Consider the following 27,077-nt stretch of genomic DNA (forward strand, 5'->3'; position numbering starts at 1 on the left):
GTCTTCCTATAAGTTTATCTATTAATATAATGTAGCCCCCCCCCCCGCGCCAAAAAAAAAAGTTTTAAATGAAAATAGCGTTAGATCCCTCTCTTGTCTTGGGCAGCAAGTTGTAGAGAAATGTGAACATATAATCCACTTTTAAAAAGAAACTAAGAACAGAAACATGCACCCAAAATTAAAAATCCTAAGCATGGGCTTGTGGTTCTAGTATTAGGCTTTGTGAGGCTGTGTGACCATGGAGGAAAAACGGAAGAAAAGTTGTTTATGATGCATCCTGCTGCTACTTGAAGAGTCTAGGATCCAGGTAAAGCCCCACCTCCAGCCCCGCCTCTAGAGGTGATTTTCTCCCACCGTCCCGCCCGTCTAGTCTACTCCAGCCCCATCTCCGCCTTATCCCCACCCCTAGACTCGGTCTCCGCCCACTTCCCCGCCCTTCTACTCCCGCCCCGCCCCCAGGCCTGCTACCCACCCACCGCCTCCGCCAGGAATCTGCTCCCCACCCATAACCCGGCTCTCTCCGCCTGGTACCACCCACATACTTGTACTCCCTCACAGCCCCGCCCCTACAAGTGGTCTCCACCCGCGGCCACGCCGTCTGGACCCGGTGCCACCCACAGCCGGGTCCCTGCCCAACTCCCACCCCCGCAAACTGGTCTCTGCCCGCAAACCTCCCTTCGGTCTCTTGCCGCCCCCCCGCCTGCGCCGATCACCACTTCAGCCTCCAGACCCCCGTATTCCCACTCTCTGCGGCGGCCAGCCCGTGACCGGAAACCGCTGTGTGGAACCGCCAGCCGAGACCGGAAGTGGAAGCACAGGGAGGCGCCGTGGAGGCAGTCGTGGGTGGCTTGCTGCGCTCGCTGTGTGTACTGTCGTCTCTGGGTGGGACTTCTGCGTTCACGTGGGACGTTTGGCTGCCGTGCGAGCGGAGGACTCAGTGGGCTGCCTGTGTCCGGGACACTGGTAGGAGTGCAGGGAGGGCTTGGGCTGAGAGCACCCCCAGTCACATCGCGGCGACCCTCGATCTCTCCCGGGGACCCCGTTTCCTCCCCGGGGCTGGTCTTCAAGTCGGCCGGAAGCTGCTGTTACCTCCCAGCTCTGGAGGCCGCTGCCCCTTCTTCAGATCGTGCCCCCATCACCCTCCCCCGGTGTGACTTTTGCCCCGAGGGGAGTTTCGGCCGTGTCTAGAGGCATTGTTTGGGTTGTTAACAGATGGTGGTGGGGGTGATAGTACTGGCTTCTAGAGGGTGGTGACCAGGGATGCTACTCAACGCCCTGCAGTGCACAGGACAGCCCCCCAAACAAAGAATGATATGGCCCCAAACGTCAGTAGTGCTGAGTTTGGAAACCCTGCTCTAGGGCCTTAAAATCTCTGAGGCCCTGAATGAATTGTGGATATTGTTTAAAAGTCAGCTGAGTCACCTATATGCCCCCCCAAGTGACAAGCCGTATTTAAAGTGTCTGGAGTCACCGTAAACTCTTTATGCAGCCACATGAGTTGAGCAAGTCAATTGCACACAGCGTGAAGGTGCTTCCTCCCACTTAGGGAGCAAATGGCTGCATGGGAATCCAGGAAATCCAGAAACAGCCAACAATTACAGTTAATCAGTAAATACAAAAAAGAAAAGTGAATGGGTGGCCTTTCCATTCAACAACTGTAATATGCCTTATAAAAGGCCTCAAAAGCAATCTTTGTGCTTGTTTTTTTCTTTCTCCTCAGACAAGAAAAGCATCCCTGGAGCTCAAGTTTGAGTTGACACCAGCCTGAAGTCTCACCTTTCCTCACTGAAGATTTCTGTGTGACTAGGTGAGGACTATAGAACTTCTAACAACAGGTTGCAGCTGCCTTCACTGCAGAAAAACTGCTCATGGCTTTCTTGAGCTCAGATTGTAAACACAAGGAATCACTAAGAGTGAGAGAATCTTAAGAAAAATTATTTATGTTTGTTGGATTATAGTCAAGGGAAATATAGTAAAGTGTGTGTGGCTATGTGTGTGTAAATAATTCAGTAAATAGTTATATGCAAATAAGTACACATTAAACAAACATGTAAGTAACTATGCATGTGCAACAGTATAGAAATATATACTCACATTCCATAAAACTGAGAACTTTAGGATTTTATATGTATAAAGGTATAATTTTTTTACATGTATATTACAAGTATATTACAAGTCATCCCCTGAAGACGGGCAGGACTACTCAGCGACATTCCTCAGGCCTGTTCAAGTTGATTTCTAAAGCCCTATAAATCCTCCACAAAGATTCAAAATATAGGGCATCTGGGTAAAAAAATGATTGGAGCTTCTTTATGTTAGTAACCAAAATTTAAAAGTAAATCACCCAGCAACCAGATGTATTTTGAGCAAGTGGATTTTTTTTTAATGCGATTTAAAATCGTTTAGAGGAATATTACGCAACATATATGTAGATTAAAGGGTAAGGTACAAATTTCCAAAGATTGTCCTCTGCAACTTGCCTTCTGATAGGAACTAACTTTCTTACAACTTTTCTGAAATGACAGCCTGATGATTCATATTGCAGAGAAGCACGTTAAGTAATTTTATATTGAATTGTTGGGTTTTACTAATTCTGTGTGTGTGTGTATGTATGTGTATATGCCTTTTTATTAGCTTTTCTGTAACGTTCTTGAGGGGAATATTTGCTTATTATGCAATAGATATTCTTTGAGTACACAAGTTAGGATGACCAGCCATCACGTATTTGAGACTGAGGTGTTTGCCAGGGCACAGGACATTTGGTGTTCAAACCAGGACAGTTGGAGTGAAACCAGGATGGTTCATTATCCCCATGAGCCAGGCCTTGGGCCAGATGCTTACGGACCCTGGAGAACCAAACAGACCGTGGCCTACCTCTACAGAGTTTACATTCTGATAGGGAAGATGAATTTTAAACAATTCATTACATAGGTGACGTGGGAGTTTGGCACAGAGGACTCAACCTGAGGGAACAGGAAGCCTTCTTGAGAAGGACTGATATTTAGCATGAGAGCTGAAGGAGGACTAGACTGGAGTGAAAGTGTGGGAGCATGTTTAAGAGAGCATTTCAGGCAAAGACAACTGCATGAGAACAACCCCCAAAGTAGGAGAGTCTGGTGTGCTCCATGAATTGGGAGGACACGGGTGGCTGAAGCCAAGAGAGCAAAGTAAGGAAGGGATATGAGCCAGACTGGACAGGTAGGCAGGCAGGGCTAGATCAGGCATTACTTTGGCCTCTGTTCTCAGGAGAGCGGGCACACATTGCAGAGATGTGCGCAGGATGGTGTGGTCAGCATTTGGGTTTTGCATGTGGGTTAAAAATGAGGTTTAAAAATGAGGACTTAAAGGGAAGATAGGAAGTGTTGGGAGAAGCTTAGGAAGAAGATGGTTGTTCCCTAGGCCTGGATCGTGGCTGTGGAGGAGGAAAGAAGCAGAAAGAAGTGACCTTAGGGTTCAGAACTAAGAGAATATAACAGGGTTTCCATCGTGCATGCATTTGTCAGATGGCACAGGACACTTACAGAGCTCCTAGCTCCTGTCCCCGTGCGAACCTGCAGGCATTGCCCTCACCCAGGTCCATGTTTCCACCCCATTCGGCCACTCACAGGCCCTTTCCACGTCCTAAAGGAAGTCAGGCCTGACTGTATCTAAGGCGTCCCTGTCCCCCACCATGACCATTGGCCACATGTAACCATTTCATTGAAAAATACAATTAAAAATTCATTCTCTCTGTTCCACTGGCCACATTTCAAGTGCTCAGAGCAGAATTATAGACCGTTTCTATTATCACTGACAGTTCATTGGGCAACACTGGTATTGAATGGCCCTTTCTCTGTGACCCTCCCAGCACAAGCATATCCAAGAGGGAGTCTCTGTAACCAGAACAGAGCCCCGCCCTGTCCTCATGTGAGACTTCAGCTGCCAGAAGACCTTGAAGGGGTACTTAGGGCCTGAGAGTGCCTTCTCAGCTTCCTTTCCTCTTCAGGCTCTGAGCCGGCTGGATCCCAGCCCTCCTCTCACCACTCAGCTCAGTGACTGTGATTATTCCTAACTGCAGGTTGGGTCGCTGGTGAGGACAGAGGAGCCATCCTCCACCTGCAGCAGGTAGGGAGATTCTCTGCAATTGTGTGGGTCTGCTGGACTCACACCAAGGCTCAGGAAGGGTTTGATGTGAGAGGCTGTATTAGTTTCCCATAGCTGCTGTAACAAACTATACCATCAATTTTGTGGCTTAAAGCATTGCACATTTGTTTTCCTGCAGTGCTGGAGTTCAGAAATGCTAAATGTGTTGGCAGGGCTGCATTCCTCCTCCTGGGGGCTCTAGCGGAGAATTCATCTCCTTGCCTTTTCCTTCATGTAGAGGCCGCCTGCATTCCTTGATTTAATGCTCCTCTCTTCATCTTCAAAGCCAGCAGTGTAGCATCTTCCAATCTCTCCTTCTTGCTGTCGGTCCTGTTTCCATCATCACTTCTGACTCTGATCCTGCCGCCTCCCTCTCATAAGGACCCTGTGATGACACTGGGCCCACCTGGATAATCCAGAATCATCTCCCCATCTCCAAGTCCTTACCTTCAGCACATCTGCAAATCTCTTTGCCATGTAAGTAACATATTCACAGGTTCTGAGGCGTAAATGTGGCCATCTTTGGCGCGGGGCATCTGTGAACATGTGTGGACCAGACCTGCCCAGGAGTCAGTGACCCCCGACAAGTCTGCTTCACCTGGCCCACACTCACTCTTAGTGTCAAATGTCCCCTCCCTGCACACACTTACACCCTTTATTTGTTGTCTTTTGGGTGCAGGGAGGACACACATAGAGACCTCAAGAAGCTTGGTTTTAGAGTTACATTTTATTCTGTTATTCCAGGTAAAGGAGGTGTTCCCTTCTTATTAAAAAAGGAAATGTTCTATATATGCTGCTTTATACCTTTTTTTTCCTTCTCACTTTGTTGGAGATAAGAATCTCTATCAATACCTGGAAATCTTCTCTCTTTTTTTGGCTATATGTTTCTTCATGATGTGAGTACCCCGTAATTTATTGAACTAATTCCCTGTTGGTGGTCATTTGTGTTGTTTCCAAACCTTTGATATTATCGATAAGGCCACAGTGAATACTCGCACTGTTTTGTGCTGGTCTCGGCCTTCTAATAGCCAGTGCTGTGGCTGGGCCAGCCCTTGTGGCTCTGGTTCTGATTGCAAGAGGCCCTTCGCCATTAACCATCAGGAAACTGAAAAGATACAGGATGATTACTTATAAGACCTGGAAAGCACACCTTAGGCTGACAGGGAGGTCATAGGTAGAATGTGTGGGCCTGTGGTTCTGCTTTTATTGGGGTGTAGGGTGGGGGCCCAAGGGTTCATGGGTTTACTCCTTATTGATGGATTTAAAACATAAGAGCAGGAATTTAAAGTACAGGAAGAGAAAACAAACAGGTAGTCCAAATGGTCAGTTATTGCAACTAAGATCTCTAAAATAAAGAGCCTCAGTGGGGGAGGTGACCTGGCCCTTTATCTAGTCCTGAAGCTGCCAATGTATTTATTAGCGATCGCCATCTTTGAACTGGATGCCTCTTTGAAATGGATGTTTTCTTGGCAACCAAAGCTTAAGTCAGGCACTTACATTATAACAGAGGGAAAAAAAACAACAAATGTCAGAGCTTATACTAAACTTACCCATGTCTTTTAGTGTTTGTGTATCTTTGAGATAGATTCCTAGAAAAGCGCTTGACAGGGAAAAACTACATGTTTTTGCATTTTGCTTGACATTGACAAGTGCACTGTAGACTGTCGTTCTCCAGCAGTTTATCCGAGTGCCTTTCCATACAGCCTTGTCAATCAAAGAGGTGGTCCATTATGTCTTTGTTGATCTGACTGTCAAGAAATGGCATCAGTGCAGTTGCCATCGACAGCTCTATGATAAGAATTGGTGGAGGGGGCAAATTATGTTGTGATGAGGAGTGAGTGGGATGTGAGGAAATGAGACCAGTGAAAACACTGGTGTGTTGAGGGGAGAGACTGGGCAATCTCTGAAAAGAAAACTGCTCTTAGAATAGATTTATTTCATTACTTTCCTGTTTCCCCGAAAATAAGACCTAGCCGGACAATCAGCTCTAATGTGTCTTTTGGAGCAAAAATGAATATAAGACCCGGTCTTATATTATATTGTATTATATTATCATATGATATTGTACCGGGTCTTATATTATAGTAAAATAAGACCAGATCTTATATTAAGTTTTGCTCCAAAAGACTCATTAGAGCTGATTGTCCGGCTAGGTCTTATTTTCAGGGAAACATGGTAAAAATACTGCATTAGGTTTAAATGGTGTGAGGGAGAGTCTGGTGGAGTTTGAGAGCTTGAAGGGAAGGGTAGACGAGATAATAGGTAGAGTACAGGTCCTAAAGGCAGGAGGGATGGGACAGAACAAAGCTGCAGAGCCGGCCTCATAGAGAAGGGGAGACAGCTCCTGGTTTGTAACAGAAGACGGGGAGGAAACCACGTTCGTATTGCCATTTTGGTGGCAAGACAGGAAGGTAAACTCCTCTCATGACGATCACTTTGAGAAGCAGGATGCAGGGCCATCTGCTGAAAGGGTGGGTGCATTTGTTATCTCTTGCTGTATAAAATTGTCCCTAACCTTGGCCTCTTAAAACAATAATAGTCCGTTCCCGTCTCTTACAGTTTTTGTGGTTCAGGAATTCACTTAGCATGAGGGTTCTGGCTCAGGGACTTACATGATTTCTTAGCTGGGTATCAGCTGGGCCTGCAGTCACCTGAAGGCTCGACTGGTGCTGAAGGTGGTTCACTGCCAAGGTGGTTCTCGTACATGCTGGCATGTTGGCTATTGGAGGGAGGCCTCCAGGTGACTCTCTCCACAGGTGACTCTCTCCATAGGGCGGCCTGAGTGCAGGACAGCTTCCCCAGAGCAGTTAGTGTGGGGTGGAAGCCTCAGTGCTTCCTAAGACCCAGCCTCTGAAGACCCAGCCTCTGAAGTTACGTCCACAATGGTTTACTAGTCACACAGCTCAGCCCTAACTAAATGCAGGCGTGAATCTCAGGAGGCTTGAATTATTAAGGCTTAGCGGAAGCCAATTACCATAAAGGGAAAAGGCGGGGATACATGAGATTTCAAGAGATTAGAGAAGGTGTGATGAGTAGGAAGCGCCATTGACTTAGAGAATTGCCCTGAAGGATTGAGGGTTCCTTTCATGTTGGTGACCAGGTTTATCTAGAGGTGACGATAATAGTTCGGCTGCCCTGAAGGCTGGTCTGCTCAAGTGCTGCCACGGAGCAGGGGATGAGTGTAATTGTCTGGCTGGAGTCCTGCAGGGCCAGTGTAAAAGTGGGGGTAGGGATGAGGAAATTTGTGGGAAGAAGGGTCACTGTAGTCCAAGCTGCGTAAGCATAGAATGAGAAGAGAAGGTGGCTGATGGGTAGCAGGAAAGTAGGATAGTAGGTGAACTGAGTTCTTTGTGTGGTAGTGAATACGTAGTGAAAGGGAAAAAAAATGAGTGAACAAGGTAGAAGTTTAGGAGGTTGTGTCAGACAGAGAGAGGGAAATTTCTGAACTATTGTTCTGGGTGGTGAAACTGTCAAGTGATGACAAAGCCTGTGGTGGTGCCTGTGGAAATGTGTGGTCGAGGTGGAGGGGGGCAAACTCAGTGAGGCCTGACTGTCCGAGTGAGGTGGGACTGGAAGTTGAAGAATAATGGGAGTCGGTCGGGTGCCACAGGCTCGAGTGAATAGGGGTTGTAGTTGGGACGTGACTGTGACAACCACGCGGATGGAAGAATGTGCCCTGAGGCTCAGTGAAGCCGAGGGTTTAACATGGGATGGGGCAGTGATATACCCTGGTGCAGAGAAGTTAAGTTTTGCCGTCACATGGCCCTGAGTTCATCACCTGCCAGGCAAAATAACGGCCCCGTAAGAAAGACATTGCTTGTTAAAAGAGGACATGACGGGCAGGCTAAGACAGACTTGTCCTCTGTACCCTGGAGAGGAAGAGAGGCTGTGAATTCTTCTTGTTTTCCCGTCTCTTCCAGAGCCGTGTCCTGAGTGCACTGTGGGAGTTAGGCAGAGTGTCCTGGTTCTCCTGCTGCCCTGTGCAGGAAGACTTCCTGTCTGAGTCGTAGGCTTGGAGCCATGGTTCTGTTCCGCACTTGTGGTAAGTTGTGGGGTCCTAGCATCTCGGAGTCCAGGTGTAGAGGCCCCTGTATCACAGAGCAGGTATGGGGAGCGGGCAGCAGATGAGGCACGAATGAAGCCCAGAGGTCGCTGGTTTGAGGTATGTGGGACCTTGGTGGTTTGAGCGTCTGTGGAGATGTCATCTGTGTAGTGAATATGCAGGAGCCTTGGAATTTTACCTCTAATTCTTTTTATAAACAAGGTAAAATAACAATGATGTCCCTTAGATTTTTACTTTCTTCATCTGTGAAATGGGAATAATCTCTTCCTCAAATGTAGTATGATCCTTGAGCCCTGTTTTCTGGCCCTTGGTGAGACAGGGCTCTGCTCTGGTTTCCATGAAGAGTGTGTGTGTATGTGTGTGTGTGTGTGTGTGTTGGGGTGTAGCCATTCAGAGGTAGCTGGGGTAGCCTCCAGATTTATGAGTACTGGAATATAGAGTACACCTGGATTCTTGTGACACATGTATGACTCATTTCTTCTCCAGGTCAGTCTCCCCTGTACCCAACATCTCAAAAACCATGCACAGAGGAGGAAGGGTTTGTTACTGGCTTCCTGACAAGCTGGTTACCGGTGAGTCAGATCGTCCTTTTTCCAAATCGTTATTCCTTTGGCCAAAAGTTGGACTTGTTGTCTTCCAATGACCTGGAGCCTCGCAGCCAAACTAGGTCTTCAGGTCCCAGGATCTCTGGGTATCTGATGGAAGGTGAAGGGCTGCCCTGAAAGGTCCATGTATGTCAGTATTTACTCCATTGCAAAGCTTCCTGCAGAGTCACTGTTTACATCATGTTCTGCTAACAGTTTTAAGGGGAAGCTAAGAAAAGACATGCCTTTTCCCTAAAGTCAAGCAGTTGATGCTGGCCATTAGGAAATCATTCATAAATTTCCCAAGTATTTCTCTGATTTCCGTAATGTCCCAGGCCTGTATTCAACCTTTGAGACTGAGGACTGAGCCCAGAAGCCAATGAGAGCAGAGCTCAGAACTGTGATGTATGAAGTACGACTTCTGCGTTGGGTTCCCTGCCCCTCTTCTTGTCGTCTTGGCCCTTTTCCTGTACAGCCCTGGTGGGGGGTGGTCCTTGGCGAAGCCATGATGTTTTTGATGGTTTTAGGACTTAGTGAGGTTTGAGGATGTGGCCGTGGAGTTTACCCAGGAGGAGTGGGCTCTGCTGGACCCTTCGCAGAGAACGCTGTACAGAGACGTGATGCTGGAGACCTGCAGGAACCTGGCCTCGCTTGGTAAGCCCGGTACCATCCCTGCATTTAATGACTTGGGTAACAAGCCTTTTCTTTTTCTTCTTTTTTTTTTTTTATATATTTTAAATTGAGGTAACATTCGTATAACATAAAATTCACAATCTTAAGCATTTTAAAGTATGCGGTTCAGTGGCTTTGATGTATTCAGTGTGGTGCAGCCATCAACGCTGTCTAATTTCAGATCCTGTCATCACCCATCAGAGGAGCCCATTACTGCCCCACTCCCCACTGCGGCCACCACTACCTGACGTTCTGTCTCGATGCATTTGCTTCACTGCATGTTGGTCGTTGTCAGGCTTCTGTTCAGCTCGATGTCAGGCGGTTCTCAGCGATGGTGGTTCTGTAATTTAACTGTAATTTTGATGTGGTTGTGGCAGCCTTTACCTGCTCTGCCATCTTGACCGGAAGGTCAGTGTTTATTTTATACTCAGTCTGTTACCTTCCCGTCCTGAAAGGCAGCTCACGTACATAAAAAACTACTGTTGTGAAATATACTCCTGAATCATATTTAGAACATTTCATATCATTGGATCATAAAGTATGTAATCTTTTGTGTCTGGCTTTCAGGCAGCATCATGTATAACGGTGTAGCTATGTCGTAGCACGTATCAGTTCTTTATTCCTCTTATATTCCGTTTTAGAGATACGCCACATTTTGTTCATCCAGTCATTGGCTGACAAATACTCAGGTTGTTTCCACATACTGGCTATTACAAATAATGCTGCTATGAATATTTGTGTACAAGTTTTTATTTAAACCTATGATTTCAGTTCTCTTGGGTATATATCTAGGAATGGAATGCTGGGTCATATATTACTATATTTAAGTTTTTAAGAAACTGCCAAACTGTTTTCCACAGCATCAGCACCAATGTATGAGGGTTCTGATTTCTCCACATCTTCCCCAACATTAGTTTTTTTAATTCTAGCCATTCACTGGGGTGTGAAGTGGTATCTTACTGTTTTGATTTGCATTTTCCTCACGACTAATGGCATTAAGCGTTTTTTTTTCATGTGCTTGTTGGCTATTTGTGTATCTTCTTTGAAGAAATGTCTATTCAAGTCTTTTGCCCGTTTTTTAATTTGGTTATTTTTTGTTCTTGTGTTGTAAAAGTTCATTATATATTCTGAATACTAGACCCTTATTCAAAATATGATATGCAGATAATTTCTCCCATTCTGTGGTGTCGTTCCATTTTTTATTTTTAAATTTTTTTAATTTAAGTACAGCTGGTATACAATGTAATATTGGTCATATTTCATGTGTATAATATAGTGATTCAGCATTTCTAGGTATACCTTATAATGTGATCACCCCACTAATTCTAGTAATCATCTGTACATCTGTCACCGTGCAAACCTCTCACAATATTATTGATTATGTTCCCCTTCACCGTTTTCACCCACCCCCCACGCTCTCCCTCTGGTGACCATCCCTTTGGTCTCTGTTTCTGTGAATCTGTTTTTATTTTGTTTGTTTATTTGTTTTGGTTTTTTAGATTCCAGTGTAAGTAAAACCATATACAGTATTTGTCTTTCTCTGCCTGACTTATTTCACTGGGCATAATACCCTCTAGATTCATTCATGTTGTTGCAAATGGCAAGATTTTGGGGTTTTTTCTTGCTACATAATCTTCCCTTGTACATATATATACCATATCTTTATTCATTCCTCTATCGATGGGCACTTAGGTTGCTTCCATATCTTGGCTATATTAAATAATGCTGCATTGAACGTAGGGGTGCATATATCTTTTTGAATTAGTGTTTTTGTTGTCTTTGGATAAATACTCAGAAATGGAATTGCTGTCATACAGTGTATCTATTTTCAGGTTTTTTTGAGGAATCTCCATGCTGATTTCCATAGTGGCTGCAGGAGTTTGCAGTATCATGAACAGTGCACAAGGGTACCCTTTTCTCCACATCTCTCCAACACGTTATTGGTTGACTTTTTGATAACAGCCATACTTACAGGTGTGAGTGATGTGGTGCCTCATTGTGGTTTTTCCCTGATGATTAGTGATGTTGAGCATGTTTCTTCCAGCAAGGGAAACAAAAGCGAAAATTAACAAATGGGACTTCACCAAACTAAAAAGCTTCTGCCCAGGGAAGGAAACCATCAATGAAACAAAAAGACAACCTGTTGGATGGGAGAATATAGTCACAAATGATATATCCAATAGGATATATCCAAAATATCCAAAATATATAAGACACTCATACAACTCAATAACAAAAAAATAATCCAATCGAAAAATGGGCAGAGGACATGGAAATGTGTTTCTCCAAAGAAGACATACAGATGACCAGCAGATACAGGAAAAGATGCCCTTTCCGTTTTCTTGCTTGTGTCCTTTGATACACAAAACTTTCAGTTTTAGTGAAGTCCAATTTACCTGTTTTTTTCTTTTTTAGTTTGTGCTTTTGGTGTCATGCCTAAGAAATTGTTACCAAATCCAAGGTCATGAACATTGAAACCTTTGTTTTCTTCCAAGAATTTTCTAGTTTAGCTCTTCAGTTAAGTTTTTGATCCTTTTTTGAGTTAATTTTCTATGTGGTTTGGAGAAAGCGTCAGCTTCACTGTTTTGCGTATGTCGACCCAGTCGTACTAGCACTTCTGTAGAAGAAACTATTCTTTCCCCATTTCATTGTTTTTGCACCCTTGTCAGAAATGATTTGCTCAGGCGTATGAATTTATGTGCACTCAGTTCTGCTCTATCGATCTGTCTGTCCTTGTACTGGTACCACACGGTCTTCATTACCATTTCTTTGAAGCAGGTTTTGATCTCAGGAAGTGTGAGTCTCTATTTTGTTCTTTCTCAAGACTGTTTTGTCTGTTTGGGATCCCTTACAATTTCATATGAATTTTAGGATCAGCTTGTCCATTTTTGGAAGAAAAATAAATTGTAATTTTGATAGTGATCGCACTGAGTCTGCAGATCACTTTGGTTAGTGTTGTCATCCTAACAATATTAAGTTTTCCAATACATACCCTTTTGTTACTCATTTTTAATTTGATTCTATTGTGGTCATTTAAGATACTTTGTATGATTTCATTGTTATTAAATTTATTCAGGCTTGTTTTGTGGCCTAACATGTGGTCTGTTCTGGAGAATGTTCCATATGCACTTGAGATGAATATGTATTCTGTTGTTGGATGGAGTGTTTACATGTCTGTTAGGTCCCGTTAGTTTATAGGATTGGTTAAGTCCTCTGTTTCCTTGTTGATCTTCTAACTAGTTTTTCTGCATGTCGAATATGGGGTGTTGAAGTCTGCACTTATTACTGTAGAACTCTATTTCTCCCTTCAATTCTGTCAGTTTTGAATTTACATATTTTTGAGCTCTGTTGTTAGGTACGTATATGTCTATATAATTGTTATATCTTCTTGATGAATTTACCTTTTTATTAATAATATCTTTCTTTGTATCTTATAACAATTTTTTGTCTTAAAGTCTGTTTTGCCTGGAATTAATGTAGCTACACAATCTTCCTTTTGCCTGCTGTTTTCATGGAATTCCAGCAGTTGTTTTTCAACTGATTATTGTCTTTAGATATAAAGTGAGTCTGTCATGTGTGTGTGTGTGTGTGTGTATGTGTGTGTGTATATATACATATATATGTGTATGTATATATATATATATATATGTATAGCATATCATTGGATTGTTTTTTAATCCACTCAGCCAAAATCCGCCTTTTAATTGGAGATAGATTAATCCATTTACATTTAAGGTAATTACTGATAAAGAAGGACTTATTTATGTTATTTTGTTATTTGTTTTCTATTTGTTCCTCAATTCTTCCCTTATTATTTACTTTTGTTTGGTATTTCTTTCCTTCCTTTTTTTTTTTTTTTTTTTTTAAGGAGGGTGCAGCACACAGTGGCCCATGCATGGATCAAACCGGCAAACTTGGTGTTATTAGCACCACGCTCTAACCAACTGAGCTAACCGGCCACCCCTGTGTTTAATATTTTCTAGTAGGCCATTTTAACTCCTTTCTCATTTCTTTTGGTTTTTTTATTTTTATTTTTGTTTTTGTTTTTTGTGGCTGTCCTGAGTATTACAGTTAACATTTTAATTTATACTAATCTATTTTGACATAATACCAACTTTGTTCAATAGCATACAAAAATTTTGCTTCTATATAGCTACACGCCTGTACCCCCGACCCCCATTTTATATTGCTTTGTCACAAATTACGTTTTTATACATTGTGTGACCATTAACATAGATTTATAGTTGTTGATTTAGGCATTTATCTTTTAAGTCACATAAGAAAAAAGAGTTACAAAGCAAAAATACAGGAGTTACAAACCAAAAATAAGTAGCCAGTTGTAATTGACATTTATATTTACCTATGTATTTTCCTTTATCAGTGTTCGTTATTTCTTTGTGTGGATTTGAGTTAATAGCCATTGTCCTTTTATTACAGTCTGAAAGTTTCTCATTAGCATTTCTTGGAAGATAGATGTACTAGTGATCTCTGTCTCTTTCACTGTAACCTGTTTGGGGTTTGTTAAGCTTCTTGGCTGTGTACATTTGTGTTTTTCATCAAATTTGATTAAATTTTTAGCCATTATTTCTTCAAATATTCTTTCTGTCATTCTCTTCTCTACTTAAGGAACCTCCATTATGTGTATGTTGGTATGTCTGATGGTGTGCCACAGGTCTTTTAGAGTCTGTTTGTATTGTTTTCATTCTTTTTTTTCCTTTCTGTTCTTCACATTAGGTGATATAAATTATCCTATCTCATGGGTTATTAATTCTTTATTCTGCCTACTCAATTCTGCTGTTGAACTTCTTTTCTGAATTTTTCATTTGTGTTATTGTACTTTTCAACTCCAAAATATTTATGTAGTTTATTTTTTTAAATAATTTCTATCTCTGACATGTTTTCTACTTGATCAGAATTTGTTCTCATTGTTTCCTTTAGTTTTTTTGTACTTTCTTTTTTCTTTTTCTTTTTTTTTTTTAGGTCTTTGAGCATATTTAATATAGTTTTAAATTTTTTATCCAATAAATTCAATGATCAGGCTTTCTCAGGTACAGTTTTTACTAATTTTTTTTTCCTGTAGTGGGCCATACACTTGTTTCTTTGTCACATAATTTTATTTATTGAAAACTGGACATTTGGAATATCATAATATAGCAATTCTGGAATCAGATTTTTCCCACCCCCAGGGTTTGTTCTTGTTGCTTGTTGCAGTTGGTGTTATGTATATGTTTAGTGATATTTCTGAACTGATTTTGTAATGTCTGTATTTGTTGTGCATGGCCACGGAAGACTCTGCCATGTTAGCTTAATGGTTAGTGAGTGGTTTGTCAGAGATTTCCTTGAATGCCTGGAACAACAACGAAAACTCCTAGTCCCTGCAGATAGGCTCTGTGTGTATAAAGGGGGATTCCCATCAAAATCCCCGAGGCAGTTTACAGCTTTGCCGTAGCCTTCACATCCTGCTTGTGTAGAGCCTGAAGGTCAGCCTTCTTGCCGTCTCAGGTCTTCTGAGCATGTGCCTGACCCTGGTAAGCATGCAGCTTCCTGGATTCAAAGTGTCAACGTAAAGATGTGCAAAACCGGTAAAGAATTTTTATAATAGTTTACTTGAGCAAAATTGATGACAGTTGCCAGGAAGCAAGAGCTCAAATGCTCTTGGAGAATGACTCTTTTGCAATTTCATTTATGCATTTGAAATTAAGGCGGGAACTCAAGGAAGATTACAGGAAGGTGGGAGAAAGCAAGGCAGGAATCAGATTACAGGATAGTTAACAAGATTTACGTGCTGTGGGCCAGGCTTGCTCACTAACCTTTCACTAAAGAAGTTACAGGCCTGGGGTGTGACCACTCACCATGACCTGCCCAGTTAGGGATTTATGATTTATTATAGCACCCGTTTTCATGCACAAAAGGAATATGAGGGGGCTTTTAAAAAATTCCCCCAAACATCTTATTCCACACTTTCCCTCCTAAGTGTTTGTTTAGTCTTTTGGTTTCTCCTACTGTTTTCCTTTGCTTCAGATCGTGGTGGCTGCTACCTTTGCCTTTAAATACGTGCAGGACACGCCCTCTGAGTAGTGGTTCAGCTTCAGCCCTTGGGGAGTTTGGGATTAGATAAAGGCAAGCCCTTTGAGACAAATGTACAGAAAGGTCAAAACAAACTATCCCAGTTCCTTGAGATAAAGGTCCATTCTGCTCCCTCCAGTACTGGAAATGTGGGCTTGTTATCTTCAAGGTCACGGCCAAAGCAGGGAATTGAAGATGAGGCAAAGATCAACTAAAATGTCAGATTTTTTTTTTCCCCTTGATTAAGCATTTTCCTGGTTGCTGTAAACTATTGCTAAGTTTCCAGAGTTCTAACAAAGTTGATTCTGATAGATTTTGCTAGTTTATTCACAGTTTTTGTAGAGGGATGGGCTTTTGGAGTTCAGTATTCCTTATTTTCAGTGTCTTTACTTCTCACAGTCTCTTAAGCACTTCTATGTTCCTGGGTCTGCTAGGTTTAGGTATATAGTGATGCATGAGACAGACATATTCTCCACCCTCACAGAGCTGTCTGACTGATGCCTTCCCTATGGACCTAATATATCTGTTTCTTACCCTGACTTTGTATCTCCATGGTTAAAATCTTCAGAGCTTCTGAAGTGTGTATTCAAGCTTTGGCATGGGTTTTGGGATTACAGCTGACTGTTGAATAAGACAGGTTTGAACTGTGTGGGTCCACTTACATGTGGCTTTTTTCAGTAAATATACAGGTGGCCCTCCATATCCCGGGATTCACATCTGCAGATTCACAACTGCAGATCGAAAACAGTATTTTTGATCCATGGTTGGGAATTTGTGAATGTGGAGGGCCGACTGTCTGCATTGTTCTATGCCATTTTATATCAGGGACTTGAACAAAGTGTGGATTTTGGTATCTGTGGGGGGTCCTGAAACCAGTCTCCTATGGATGCCAAGGGACAACAGGTTTTTGGGAAGTCAAAAGTTATATGCAGATTTTTAACTGTGCCCTCTCGTTCAAGGGTCAAATGTACAAAGGGTGCCCAAAAAATGTATACACATTTTAAGAAAGGAAAAAACTGTATTAAAATTGTAATACTCAATATATACTGGCAACAAAAGATGACTACAAGTCATGTGTATACATTTTTTCGGCACCCCCAGTATTTATGCCCTGTCACCTGGATATTGAGTGAAGATGCTTGTATTTTTTTGAGGTCCAATATTCATTAAAATTTAAGTGTAATTATTTCACTGTTCCAAAAGTCACACTTGGCTATTTTCTTGATTGTTGGCTTCAGTTTCGTGGAGTTGCTTGTCACCTGCACAGCCGCCCTTCAACATGTCTTTTCTCCATAATTAGGGTATGATGTTGATAAACCCAGCCTAATCTCTCAGTTGGAGCAAGAAGACAAGATGCTGACAGAGGAGAGAGGAGTTCTCCCAGGCACCTGTTCAGGTGAGCACCAGGTGGATATGAGTCCTTGTGAGGGATAGCTATGGCCAGTGGTTTGGGACATGGGAGTATTACATTAGGAAATGTCAATCAGGGAACTCTGTAAAATGTCCTCTTTTTGATGGAGATAGCCAAGAACATTATGTATGAGCTTCCTCGTGTACCTTTGTTTCCTTTTTAACTTTCTGTTTAACATCTCATTTTTACTTTGGACTCAGAGGGGGGAAGATATCTCTTTTTAAAAAGAATGTAGGTCTCATGAGCTTTTTGTCCACTTTCTTTCTACTTTGCATCCCTGACAATTCCTTCTTTTGTAAATCTCTGGTCAATCTTAATACTTCTAGAATCCCTTTTTAATGCCTACAGTTTGCACACTTGTATCCCTTCCATTGCAGGCTGCCTCAAAACTCAGATTACGCTCAGAGCCTACCTTTACTCATGTGTGCACTTTACTGTTTCTTTTCTCCATCAACTTAAATTTCTTTTCAATTTGTTTCAGATTTGGAGACGGTACTTAAAGCCAAATGGTTAACTCCTAAGAAGCATGTTTTTAGAAAAAAAGGTTCTAATGGTGTAAAAGCGGTAAGACTAACATGGATGATTCTTGGTTGTTCACAATAGGAGAATTCCATGAGTTAGAAAAGCCACAAAAGAAACAGGAGAGTCATTAAAGGAAGGTATCATTTACACATGAGAAAATAGTGTCTGGAGAGAGGCTGTGAACCAATTTGGAGAAAATTATAAGTTACCCTGTTTCCCCGAAAATAAGACCTAGCCAGACAATCAGCTCCAATGCGTCTTTCGGAGCAAATGTTAATATAAGACTCGGTCTTATATTATAGTAAAATATGACCGGGTCTTATATTAATTTTTGCTCCAAAAAACACATTGGAGCTGATTGTCTGGCTAGGTCTTATTTTCGGGGAAACACAGTAGCTTCAAACTTGTTTCTTCACAAGTTTTTACAAGTAAATATTTCCTTAACCGTAACTAAGATAAGGACTGTTGAATCATAAAGTGGTCTTAAATTTATTTAAAAAATGCTCCGAATATGATAGACTGGTGGCGAAGCATGCATCTTTTTGAACTTTTAAGAGCTCATACTGGGCCAAAGTCATATACAAGCACTGAAAATATTGAAAACATCGATTTTAATAATGATTATAAGTGACTATAATAAGTGATTGTAATCATTATTATAAATGATTATGAACATCACGTAACATAATTCCTGGAAGAGGAGATTTGTATGACAACATTGAATATTAAAAATATTATAAATTATAATTATCTTTCATCTCTTAACAGGAAAGAAGTCATCTTGGAGTGAAACTCAATGAATGTAATCAGTGTTTTAAAGTCTTCAGCACAAAATCTAACCTTACTCAGCACAAGAGAATCCATACGGGAGAAAAACCCTATGACTGTAGTCAGTGTGGGAAATCCTTCAGCAGTAGATCTTACCTTACGATTCATAAGAGAATACATAACGGGGAGAAGCCCTATGAATGCAGTGACTGTGGGAAAGCCTTCAATGATCCCTCATCCCTCAGACTGCATGTCAGAATTCACACTGGAGAAAAACCTTATGAATGTAACCAGTGTTTTCATGTGTTTCGCACTAGCTGTAACCTCAAAAGCCACAAGAGAATTCATACAAGAGAGAATCATCATGAATGTAATCAGTGTGGAAAGGCCTTCAGCACAAGGTCCTCCCTTACCGGGCACAATAGTATTCATACCGGGGAGAAACCTTATGAGTGCCACGATTGTGGGAAAACCTTTAGGAAGAGCTCGTACCTGACACAGCACATGAGGACTCATACTGGAGAAAAGCCCTATTTGTGTAATCAGTGCGGCAAATCTTTCAGCAGTAGCTTCTCCTTTACGGTACACAAGAGAATTCATACTGGGGAGAAACCTTACGAATGCAGTAACTGTGGGAAAGCTTTTAATAATCTGTCAGCTGTGAAGAAACACGTGAGAACTCACACTGGAGAAAAACCCTATGAATGTAATCATTGTGGAAAATCTTTCACCACTAACTCTTACCTTTCGGTGCATAAGAGAATACATAATAGGTGGATATGAATACAGTAACTGGGAAAGCATTGATTCCTTAGACCTCAGACAACTGTGGTAAGTCATGCTAGGTGGATGAGTTATCTGTTGCTGCGTAACATTATCTCACAATTTCTGTAGGTCAGTTCAGAAATGGCTTAACTTCTGTAGTGCTGGCTTAGGATCTCTCATGAGGGTGCAATGCAGATTGTCAGCAGGAGCTGCAATCATCTGTGTTTTTTATTGCTGAAGAGTCCACTTCCGAAGGGGCTCTCTCACTTGCCTGGCAAGTTGGTGCTGGTTGTTGGCAGGGAACCTTAATTTCCTCACCATGTAGGACTTTCCACAGGCCTATGTATATTAATGACGTAGCAGCAGACTCCCCCGAAAGCATGGTCTGAGGAAGAGCTAATGCCAAAGCCACGTAGTCTTTTATGACCTAGTCTTGGAAGGACATGTCGCTTCTTCCATGTTGTATTGGACACAGACCAATCGTGATGCAGTGTGGGAGGAGACTACACAGGTGTGTATAAGATTAGAGAGAGAGCATTGGGAACCCTCTGTGATACTTGCCATGAAATCAACAAAGAAAGGCCTTCAGGTTTTCAGTCTATTTGATAGGAAGTATCATTCAGTAGCCCTCATGTGAATCCACTCTGGAGAGAAACCTCATGAGTGCAGTCTTTGTGATAAGCTTTCAGCTCAAACTCACCTTAATGTGCACAAAAGGTTATGCACTGGGGAGAAACCCTCGGAGTGTGATAGCGGTAGGAAGGTCTTCTGGGCTCTCTCTAAGGAGTCATGTGACAGCTCACACTAAGGGGAAAACCTTATATCAGAATGCAAAGCCTTCAGGGACACGTGTCCCTTAGAACACGTGTGAGAAATCACTGCCACGAAACACAAAAGGATGTGAAAACCTTACAGCATAGACATTCACATGACTGAGCAAAGTGGTGAGATATTCTCAATGCAACGGGAAAGCCTTAAACGTTCTCTCAGTTTCTAAGAGATGTAGGGATTTATTCTGGAGAGGAAATCCCATTACTTGTCATCAGTATTGGAAAGCTTTCCGTTTTTCCCCATTCCCAAGGAAAGTGTGAGAACTCAAGCAAAGAAACCCGTGAATATAAAGAATGAGGACAAGCTTTTAATGATGATACCTCTTACATGAGGAAAAACAGGAACTCCCTGGCTGCCCAACCTGTGAGTGTACTAATTTTAGAAGACCTTTCAGTGATTGCGATTGCTGTCTTTGTTGACTTGTGAGAACTCAAATTAGAGGGAAACCCTCAGAATATAATCAATACAAGACGCTTCAGCCTCACCTCTTCACTGAGTGGCCCAAAATCAACTGGGAATGAAAATTGTAAACATAAGCGGTATTACCTTTCAAAGTATCTAATCTTTAGAAGGGTCCATTGCATCGTTAATTTTCACTTGTTTATTAGGATAAACATTTATGTCTGTAGCTATACCCTAAAGTAAACCTGAAATGATCTTCCATAGTTTTATATGTAATATGTTTATTATTTACTCTAAAAATATCAATATATTACATATTCAGAAATGTATTTCTGAATGTCTCCTGAGTGACTTAGTTTATCATAATGAAACTTAGACCGTATGTACTATATACTTTTTCTAATTTAATGGCATTTTTGTCAAGTAAGTGGAGTTTATGATGTTGATTCGATTTTATCTTTTTATCCTAGTATGGCACTTACTTTTAGCTTCTTTCACAATGTCCATTCTCCCCTACTTATTTAAAGAAAAAAAAATTGTTCAAGTTGCCGATGAGCAGTATTAAAAATACTCAATATGCCAGGCTTCCCCAAAGCCCAGAGATGTGTTGTCATCTGCTGGCCATGCAAAGGAGGTAGAAGTCACTGGGCAGATGTCATCTGGCTTATTCGCTTCACCTGCATTCTATTCATCTTAACTACTATTTCTTTTGAAAGTGGGCTCAAGGCCTAAAATTGGAAGAGTTACATTTTGAGTAAGATGACAAAAAACAATGTAACAAAAAAATCACAAATATGTGGACTCCCCAAAAGCTTAATATTCCATTGTCTGGATGGACCACTGTTTGTTTATTCATTTACCTATTGAAGGACATCTTGGTTGTTTCCAAGTTTTGGCAATCACTAATAAAGCTATGATAAACATTCACGTACTGGTTTTGTGTGGACATCAATTTTCAATTCATTTGGGTAAATGCCAAGGATTGTGTTCTTAGTTTTGCAAGAAACTGCCAAACTGTCTTCCAAAGTCCTACTTTACATTTACACCAGCAATAAATGAGAGTTCATGTAGTTCCATATCCTCGCTAGCATTTGGTGTTACTGTTTGGGATTTTAGCCATTTAATAAGTGTGCGATGGTATCTTGTTTTTATGTGTGATTTCCTAATGACGTAATGATGTCGAGCATCTTTTCCTTATGCTCATTTGGCCTCTGTATATTTGGTGAGGTACCTGTTAAGGCTTTTGTCCATTTTTAAATTGGGTTCTTACTGTTGAGTTTTGAGATTTCTTTGTATATTTTGGATACTAGTCCATTAGATATCTGTTTTTGTAAAGATTTATTCCCAAGTCTAGCTTGAGTGTGGATTCTGTAATTTTTTAATGTAGACTATATGCTCATTAACTCAAGCTAATTGTGTTTTCAGATATAGTGTGCACATTCAGAGTTTTCTCCTCGGATTTATTTAGTGATACTCTTCCATCTGGTTATAAACTGATTCATTTTTGTAATTCTGTCATTTTCTTCTTTGTGTATTTTGATGTAATGTAAGCACACACAGGATTAGTTTTTTTCTTGTGAATTGTTCTTTTTATGTAGGGGCCATATTTTTAAGGCAAATATTTCAATATATTGATAAATGATCAAGCATTTATATAGTCCTTTCCATATATTGGACACTTCTGAATGCCTTATAAATATTAATAACTTAGAGTTTCAATATAAGCTTATGACGTATGTACTATTAATATCCCCATTTTGCAGATGAAAAAACTGGCATGGTACACTTAATGTTACTTGCTTGAGTTCACTGTCTAGTAAATGGTGGAGCCCAGATTTGAACCCAAACACTCTGCACTTTACCACTAACCTCAGGTGTTGAAAGAGTGGTAGAAGATATTGTGGTCAGAGACTTGGTAGATCCTTATCCTACTGGTTTTATGGGTCATCATTAGGACTTTTTATATTTTCAGTGAGTTGGTATATCAGTCGAGTCCCAGCAGGAACACCTGACACTCAGACTAGGACAATTTGCATAGAGCTTTCATAAAGGGGCTACTCACAGAGTTAGAGACAGGATGTAGAAAACCCACAAAGGGTGGTTGGTACCCAGCAGCTGGTAAGGGCAGGGCTCTATTAACACTCCTAAGCCTGAAGCGGCAAGCAGAGGGAACATAACTGAAATCTGGAGACCAAGAGAGGAGAGAGTTGCATTCCAGAAGCTGAGAGAAGGTCAGGGGTAGCATCCACTTCCGGATTCTGCAGGAAATGGGGCAAGACTTCATTTTCTTTCATCCTTATCATTTAATACCTAGGCTCCCGATTGACCAAACCCAACCTGAAGCCATAAGGTAAGGAAGCCCATTGATGTAGTTCATCTTGATTAACTTTCCTGGGTGCAGCAAGATGAAAAAAGGGGACCCATTGGGGCAGATGGAAGATGTCCAGAAATGTTGATCCCTTTTGCTTCTTGGAATCTACTCTTGTCAATCACCGGGGTGGAAGTTTCACGTACCTGCCCAGGAATTCTATCACCACTGTCCTGGGTGCTGGCAACGTATTAATCTTGCCCCTTGTAGTCCACAATAGTTGCTTCCACAAGTGTTGTTCATGTAAGATAGGTCAAGAGGCTCTTGGAAAGAAGGCCCAAAAAATAACAAAGGTCCTGGTTCCCAGAGGGGGAACACCCACAAGCACAGGAAGTAAGGGTCCCGTTGAGCTTGCTGACCGCTATGAGACAAGCGCAGAAGAAAAGACACCATGGCTTCTGGCCTCACAGGTCACTAATCTTGTCATTCCACAGGGTGTGGGGCTACTGTTAACGCGTTGATGGCAGAGGAGATATTTGGCACTCAGGGAATCCATTGGGATGTCTCTGGGTATCTTTTCCCAAATTTGGCTGATAAAACAAGTGTAGCAGCGGTATCCTGAGAGGGACATGGTGACCAGGTGTTTCTGGATCATCCCTCCAAATAAACCACCTAGATCAGCTGAGGTGTCAGTCAAGCGGGAAGGGAATCTAAAATGGAAGAGGCGAGGCGTGTGATGCTATTCCTTTAATTGTTAGAGGTATCAATCACAGCGTGGAAAATAGTTGCCGTCAAGAGCTGTCAATAACTTATCCCAGTGGTATTTCTTTTGTATGTTTCTCTAGGCAACAAGACCAACCATAATGCTGGGTGCACTTTAAGAACAAGTGCGTCTGAGCGGTATGAGTGGTGGACCCTGATGGAGACAGTGGTATATTTCCGATTCTTTTTTTCAGGACTATCATTCACTGTTGGAAGTGTTGGTTGCTAAGGGCTCATGCTGCCATCCTCTCTGGGAATTCCCTTGGGCCAAATGAAAGCGCCACACCTAAGGTTAGGGCCACTCCCAATGACTGGTTCATGTGAGGGGTACAAAGGCTCAATTCCTTTGCCTCAAGTTGAGACACTCCTGAAGAGCCACCGCAGCTCCAGAACTCCCCATGGGGTCTGCTGTAGTCCGTTTTTAACTTATTATAGTTCAATCTCTTATTCTTCCCAATCCTGGTTTTCTCTTTTAGAGATACTCCTCAATGAAGTCCATTACGCAAAAATCTCCGTCTGACCTAAGCTCACACTCTCTAAAGAACCTCATTTAGCGGAGGGGCTGGCAGAGATAAGGGGAACATGGAAAGAGTTGTGAAAATTCAACACGGTGCAAAGCAAGTGCAGAAGCAGGAACGGAAGGCAGCTATATTTTAGCTACATTTTAGATCATTCTTTTCCCCCACTTACCCTCAAGATCCTTCTTTCCTCCCTCCATTTTATGTAAATAACACTGTGCCCAAAGTTTCAGGTTTCTAGTGGGAGTTCGATCAAATCGATATTACCACAGGACAATACAGTAGCTGCCAGGCTTCCTTTGACTCTTGTTATAAGAACTTGAACTTATCACGTGGTGAAGGACAAGAGTTGACATCAAGAAGCTAAAGGGGGTAGACAGTGTGGAGTATCTCCCATTTGTCCTTCCAGCTCCACTGCCTTCTCCACCTTGCTCTCCGACTGCAGAGGTTAACCTGTACGGACTACCTTAATGGGCTCATTTGCCTGAGTGCTTCTGTTTAGGTTGGTCAGTGGGAGCCCAGGTAGAAGACGGGAGGAAGGGAACCGAGTGAGGTCATGCCCTGGCTAATCCCTGCAGGAGAACTCTGGTCTGGGTACTGCCCTTGAGCTCTGCTCGGCCCTGTAGTGCTGTCTTCTCTGTCTACTAAGTCCCCAGATTTCAAGAATCTCTCCTTCCCCTCACCTCTTCTTCCTTGCTCTTCTTTAGGTCACCAAATATGCAGCATCCTCTTTTGGTTTTCCCACGCCCTAGTACCTTTATCATGGATCGTTCTGATTTAGTGATATGCCAATGCACAGAGGGTATAATGAAAAGTCCTTACCATTTCCTAGAAGGCCCCAAACAATCGGGATCTGCTACCTCGCTGACCTCATCTTCCACCACTGTCCTATTTCATTCCTCCACGGTCGTCACCCTGGGCTTCCTGTGGTTTTATTACCCCAGCACCGCTCTGCACCAGGGCCTCCCTGCTGCCTAGACTGATATCCCCCTGCGTGGCCAATGGGTCACTATTGCAGTTCACTTAGGTCTCTGCTCAAATGTCCTCTGAACTGAGAGACTTTCCCATCTCATTTTGAATAAGTCTCTAGTTCCATTTCTGACATTCATTGGGAATTATTTTTCTCAATAGCACTTACTAGCATAGACCCACTCTCTTCATTAATTTGTTTGCCTAATTTTCTCCGTCCCAAATCCCACTAGGGTGTAAACAGATGAAGGCAAGGGCTTTGTTTGATTCATCACTGCAGATCTTGTGCTGCAAACTGTGGTACAGAGGTAGTGCTCTATGTGTGGGGAGTAAAAGTATTCACTCTGGAGAGAGATTGTTTGGGTTTAAGTCTACACTCTACCACTTCATAGCCTTGTTATCTCAGACAAGTAAACTTTTTGTGCCAAACTTTCTTCTTCTGTAAATAGAAATGATGAAAGCGCCTAATTCATAGACTAGTATTGAGAGTTTAGTTAGTTAATATATGTAAAGCACTTGTGAGACTTCCTGGCATATAGGAAACATATTTCATCTTTTATTATGAATTAAATAAAATTCATTGTAGGATTATACCCAGCAAAACAAGATACACACAAAGAAGTAAATATTGTATGATTCTATTTGTGTGAATTTCAAGAACAGGCAAAAAGTAATCTGTGATGGGAAAAAATCAGAACTGTGGTTCCAGCTAAGCTCAGGTTGTGGGGGAGGGGTGAGGTAGGAGCAGGGATTGAAGGAACTTTATGGGGTGAGGAGAATGTTCTATATTTCGAAAGGTGTATAGGTTACGTAGGTGTATGCATTCATCAAAATATGTCGAACTCTACACTTAAGATCTGTACATATGGAACTTATATTTCAATTTAAATCAGATTCATTTTGCTAAGTGAAAGAACCAGAGACCAAAAGCCACTTATTGTGTGATTCCACTTACTGTATGACATTCTGGAAAAGGCTACACTTCAGGAAAGGACCACAAGTCAGTGGTTTCTCGGGGTGAGGAGTAAGAGGCGATGATTACAAAGGGGGCAGCACAGAGGAATGTGTGAGAGAAGGAATTGTTCTATCAGGATTGTGTTGATGGAGACACAACTCTATGCATTTGCCAAAATCTATAGAATTGTATACTGCAAAGAGTGGATATTACTGTAGGTTAAAATTAATAATAATAATCCACCAGGTAGTGGAGGGAATTCAAAGTGGAATACAAAGTATAACCAGGAAACCTAGCTGTATTACAAATGAATAACACAACCACAATGAAGGGGGTGAGAAGGAAACCAAATTGACTTCAGAAAACTATATTTTGACGAGGTACTATAAGGCTAAATACAAAAAGAACTGTCTGGAAATCCTGTACTCTAGTTAAAAAATGTGTTTCTCATAATTGTATGGGTTAGCAATTCTGAAATTAAATGAATAGTGGGGTGGAGCAACTATGTAAATATAATGTAGGTAATGAGAGCCAGGTTCTTACTGTCAAGGAAAGATGTTACAAACGAGGAGAGAAAGAAAGAGAGAATGAACACTGTGGTGTTGCAGAGGTATTGCTATGAATTTATGTTTTTTATTGGATGGATGGAGAGAGGGGTAGATCAGTAGAGATACGGGTGTATGAATAGGATAGTATACGTTTATGTATTTCCAAGGCCTGTCAGCTCTGAAGGCCTAGTAAGAATGAGAATATTTATCACTCATGCAGATCTTGGTTTCTAATAAAAATACCTTTCTTAAAAAAAACAAAAGGCTCTTTGGAGAAATAAAAGATTCTAAGGCTGGGACAGGGAAGCTAGAGCATGATCCTGAAATATCTCTGAAGGATCTTCTAAGGGAAAATAAATATTCACAAAGAGTCAGCTCCATAAACCTGCCTAAAAGTTTCCCTCAGGTCCTTGAATAGTAACCCCTAAGCTGTGCATGTTCAGGGAAAGACTCTTGGAGGCTTAGAAAAGAATTGCTACTGAAAGCTGAGGACCTGTACAGAAATTTCAGAGATCACACATGCCAGGAGTTGGAGGTTAGTTTTTGGACTCATCTAGAGTGGAATAATCTTGATCAAAACAAAACAAAACCGAAAAACCTGGGTTTCAGTCATGGCCCTAGAAATTCCACAACCTAAGAGTGAGTACCATGCAGTGATAGTAAAGACTGCATCTTAAAAGTCAGTATAAAACTGAAATCGAGTTTTCCTTAGTAAAACCTAGTCTCCGAGGTGATCCATTTGTACTATAACTTCCTGCCATAACAACACCTAACATTTAGAGTCAAATAACTTAGTTTAGGAGCCTCTAGA

The 27,077-nt window shown here is 41.7% G+C and overlaps 1 protein-coding gene across 5 annotated transcripts; it reads left to right on the plus strand.

The window, feature by feature from the left end:
• Positions 1–620: 620 nt before the first annotated feature.
• On the plus strand, positions 621–21,015 carry ZNF557 (zinc finger protein 557). Of its 5 annotated transcripts, none has more exons than XM_033134347.1 (10): positions 621–963; positions 1,721–1,807; positions 4,058–4,104; positions 4,409–4,599; positions 8,043–8,164; positions 8,672–8,757; positions 9,297–9,423; positions 16,808–16,903; positions 17,400–17,482; positions 18,209–21,015. In XM_033134347.1, exons 5-10 carry the CDS (start codon positions 8,143–8,145, stop codon positions 18,989–18,991), a joined length of 1,197 nt encoding a protein of 398 aa, XP_032990238.1. In that variant the 5' UTR covers positions 621–963; positions 1,721–1,807; positions 4,058–4,104; positions 4,409–4,599; positions 8,043–8,142; the 3' UTR covers positions 18,992–21,015. The 5 variants fall into 5 exon arrangements, with proteins under 5 accessions (XP_032990238.1, XP_032990239.1, XP_032990240.1 ...); XM_033134348.1 differs by having other exon boundaries at positions 4,504–4,599; XM_033134349.1 differs by lacking the exon at positions 4,409–4,599.
• Positions 21,016–27,077: the final 6,062 nt, after the last annotated feature.

The sequence above is a fragment of the Rhinolophus ferrumequinum genome, chromosome 18, assembly GCF_004115265.2.
Source record: "Rhinolophus ferrumequinum isolate MPI-CBG mRhiFer1 chromosome 18, mRhiFer1_v1.p, whole genome shotgun sequence".
NCBI classification, from domain to species: Eukaryota; Metazoa; Chordata; class Mammalia; order Chiroptera; family Rhinolophidae; genus Rhinolophus; species Rhinolophus ferrumequinum.

Bases quoted from the DNA above. Each gene is read 5' to 3' on its own strand.
- ZNF557 (XM_033134347.1), top strand. From the start codon at position 8,143: ATGGTTCTGTTCCGCACTTGTG. The intron at 9,424-16,807 runs GTAAGCCCGGTA...CTCCATAATTAG, and splicing joins CAGGAACCTGGCCTCGCTTG to GGTATGATGTTGATAAACCC. The intron at 17,483-18,208 runs GTAAGACTAACA...ATCTCTTAACAG, and splicing joins GTTCTAATGGTGTAAAAGCG to GAAAGAAGTCATCTTGGAGT.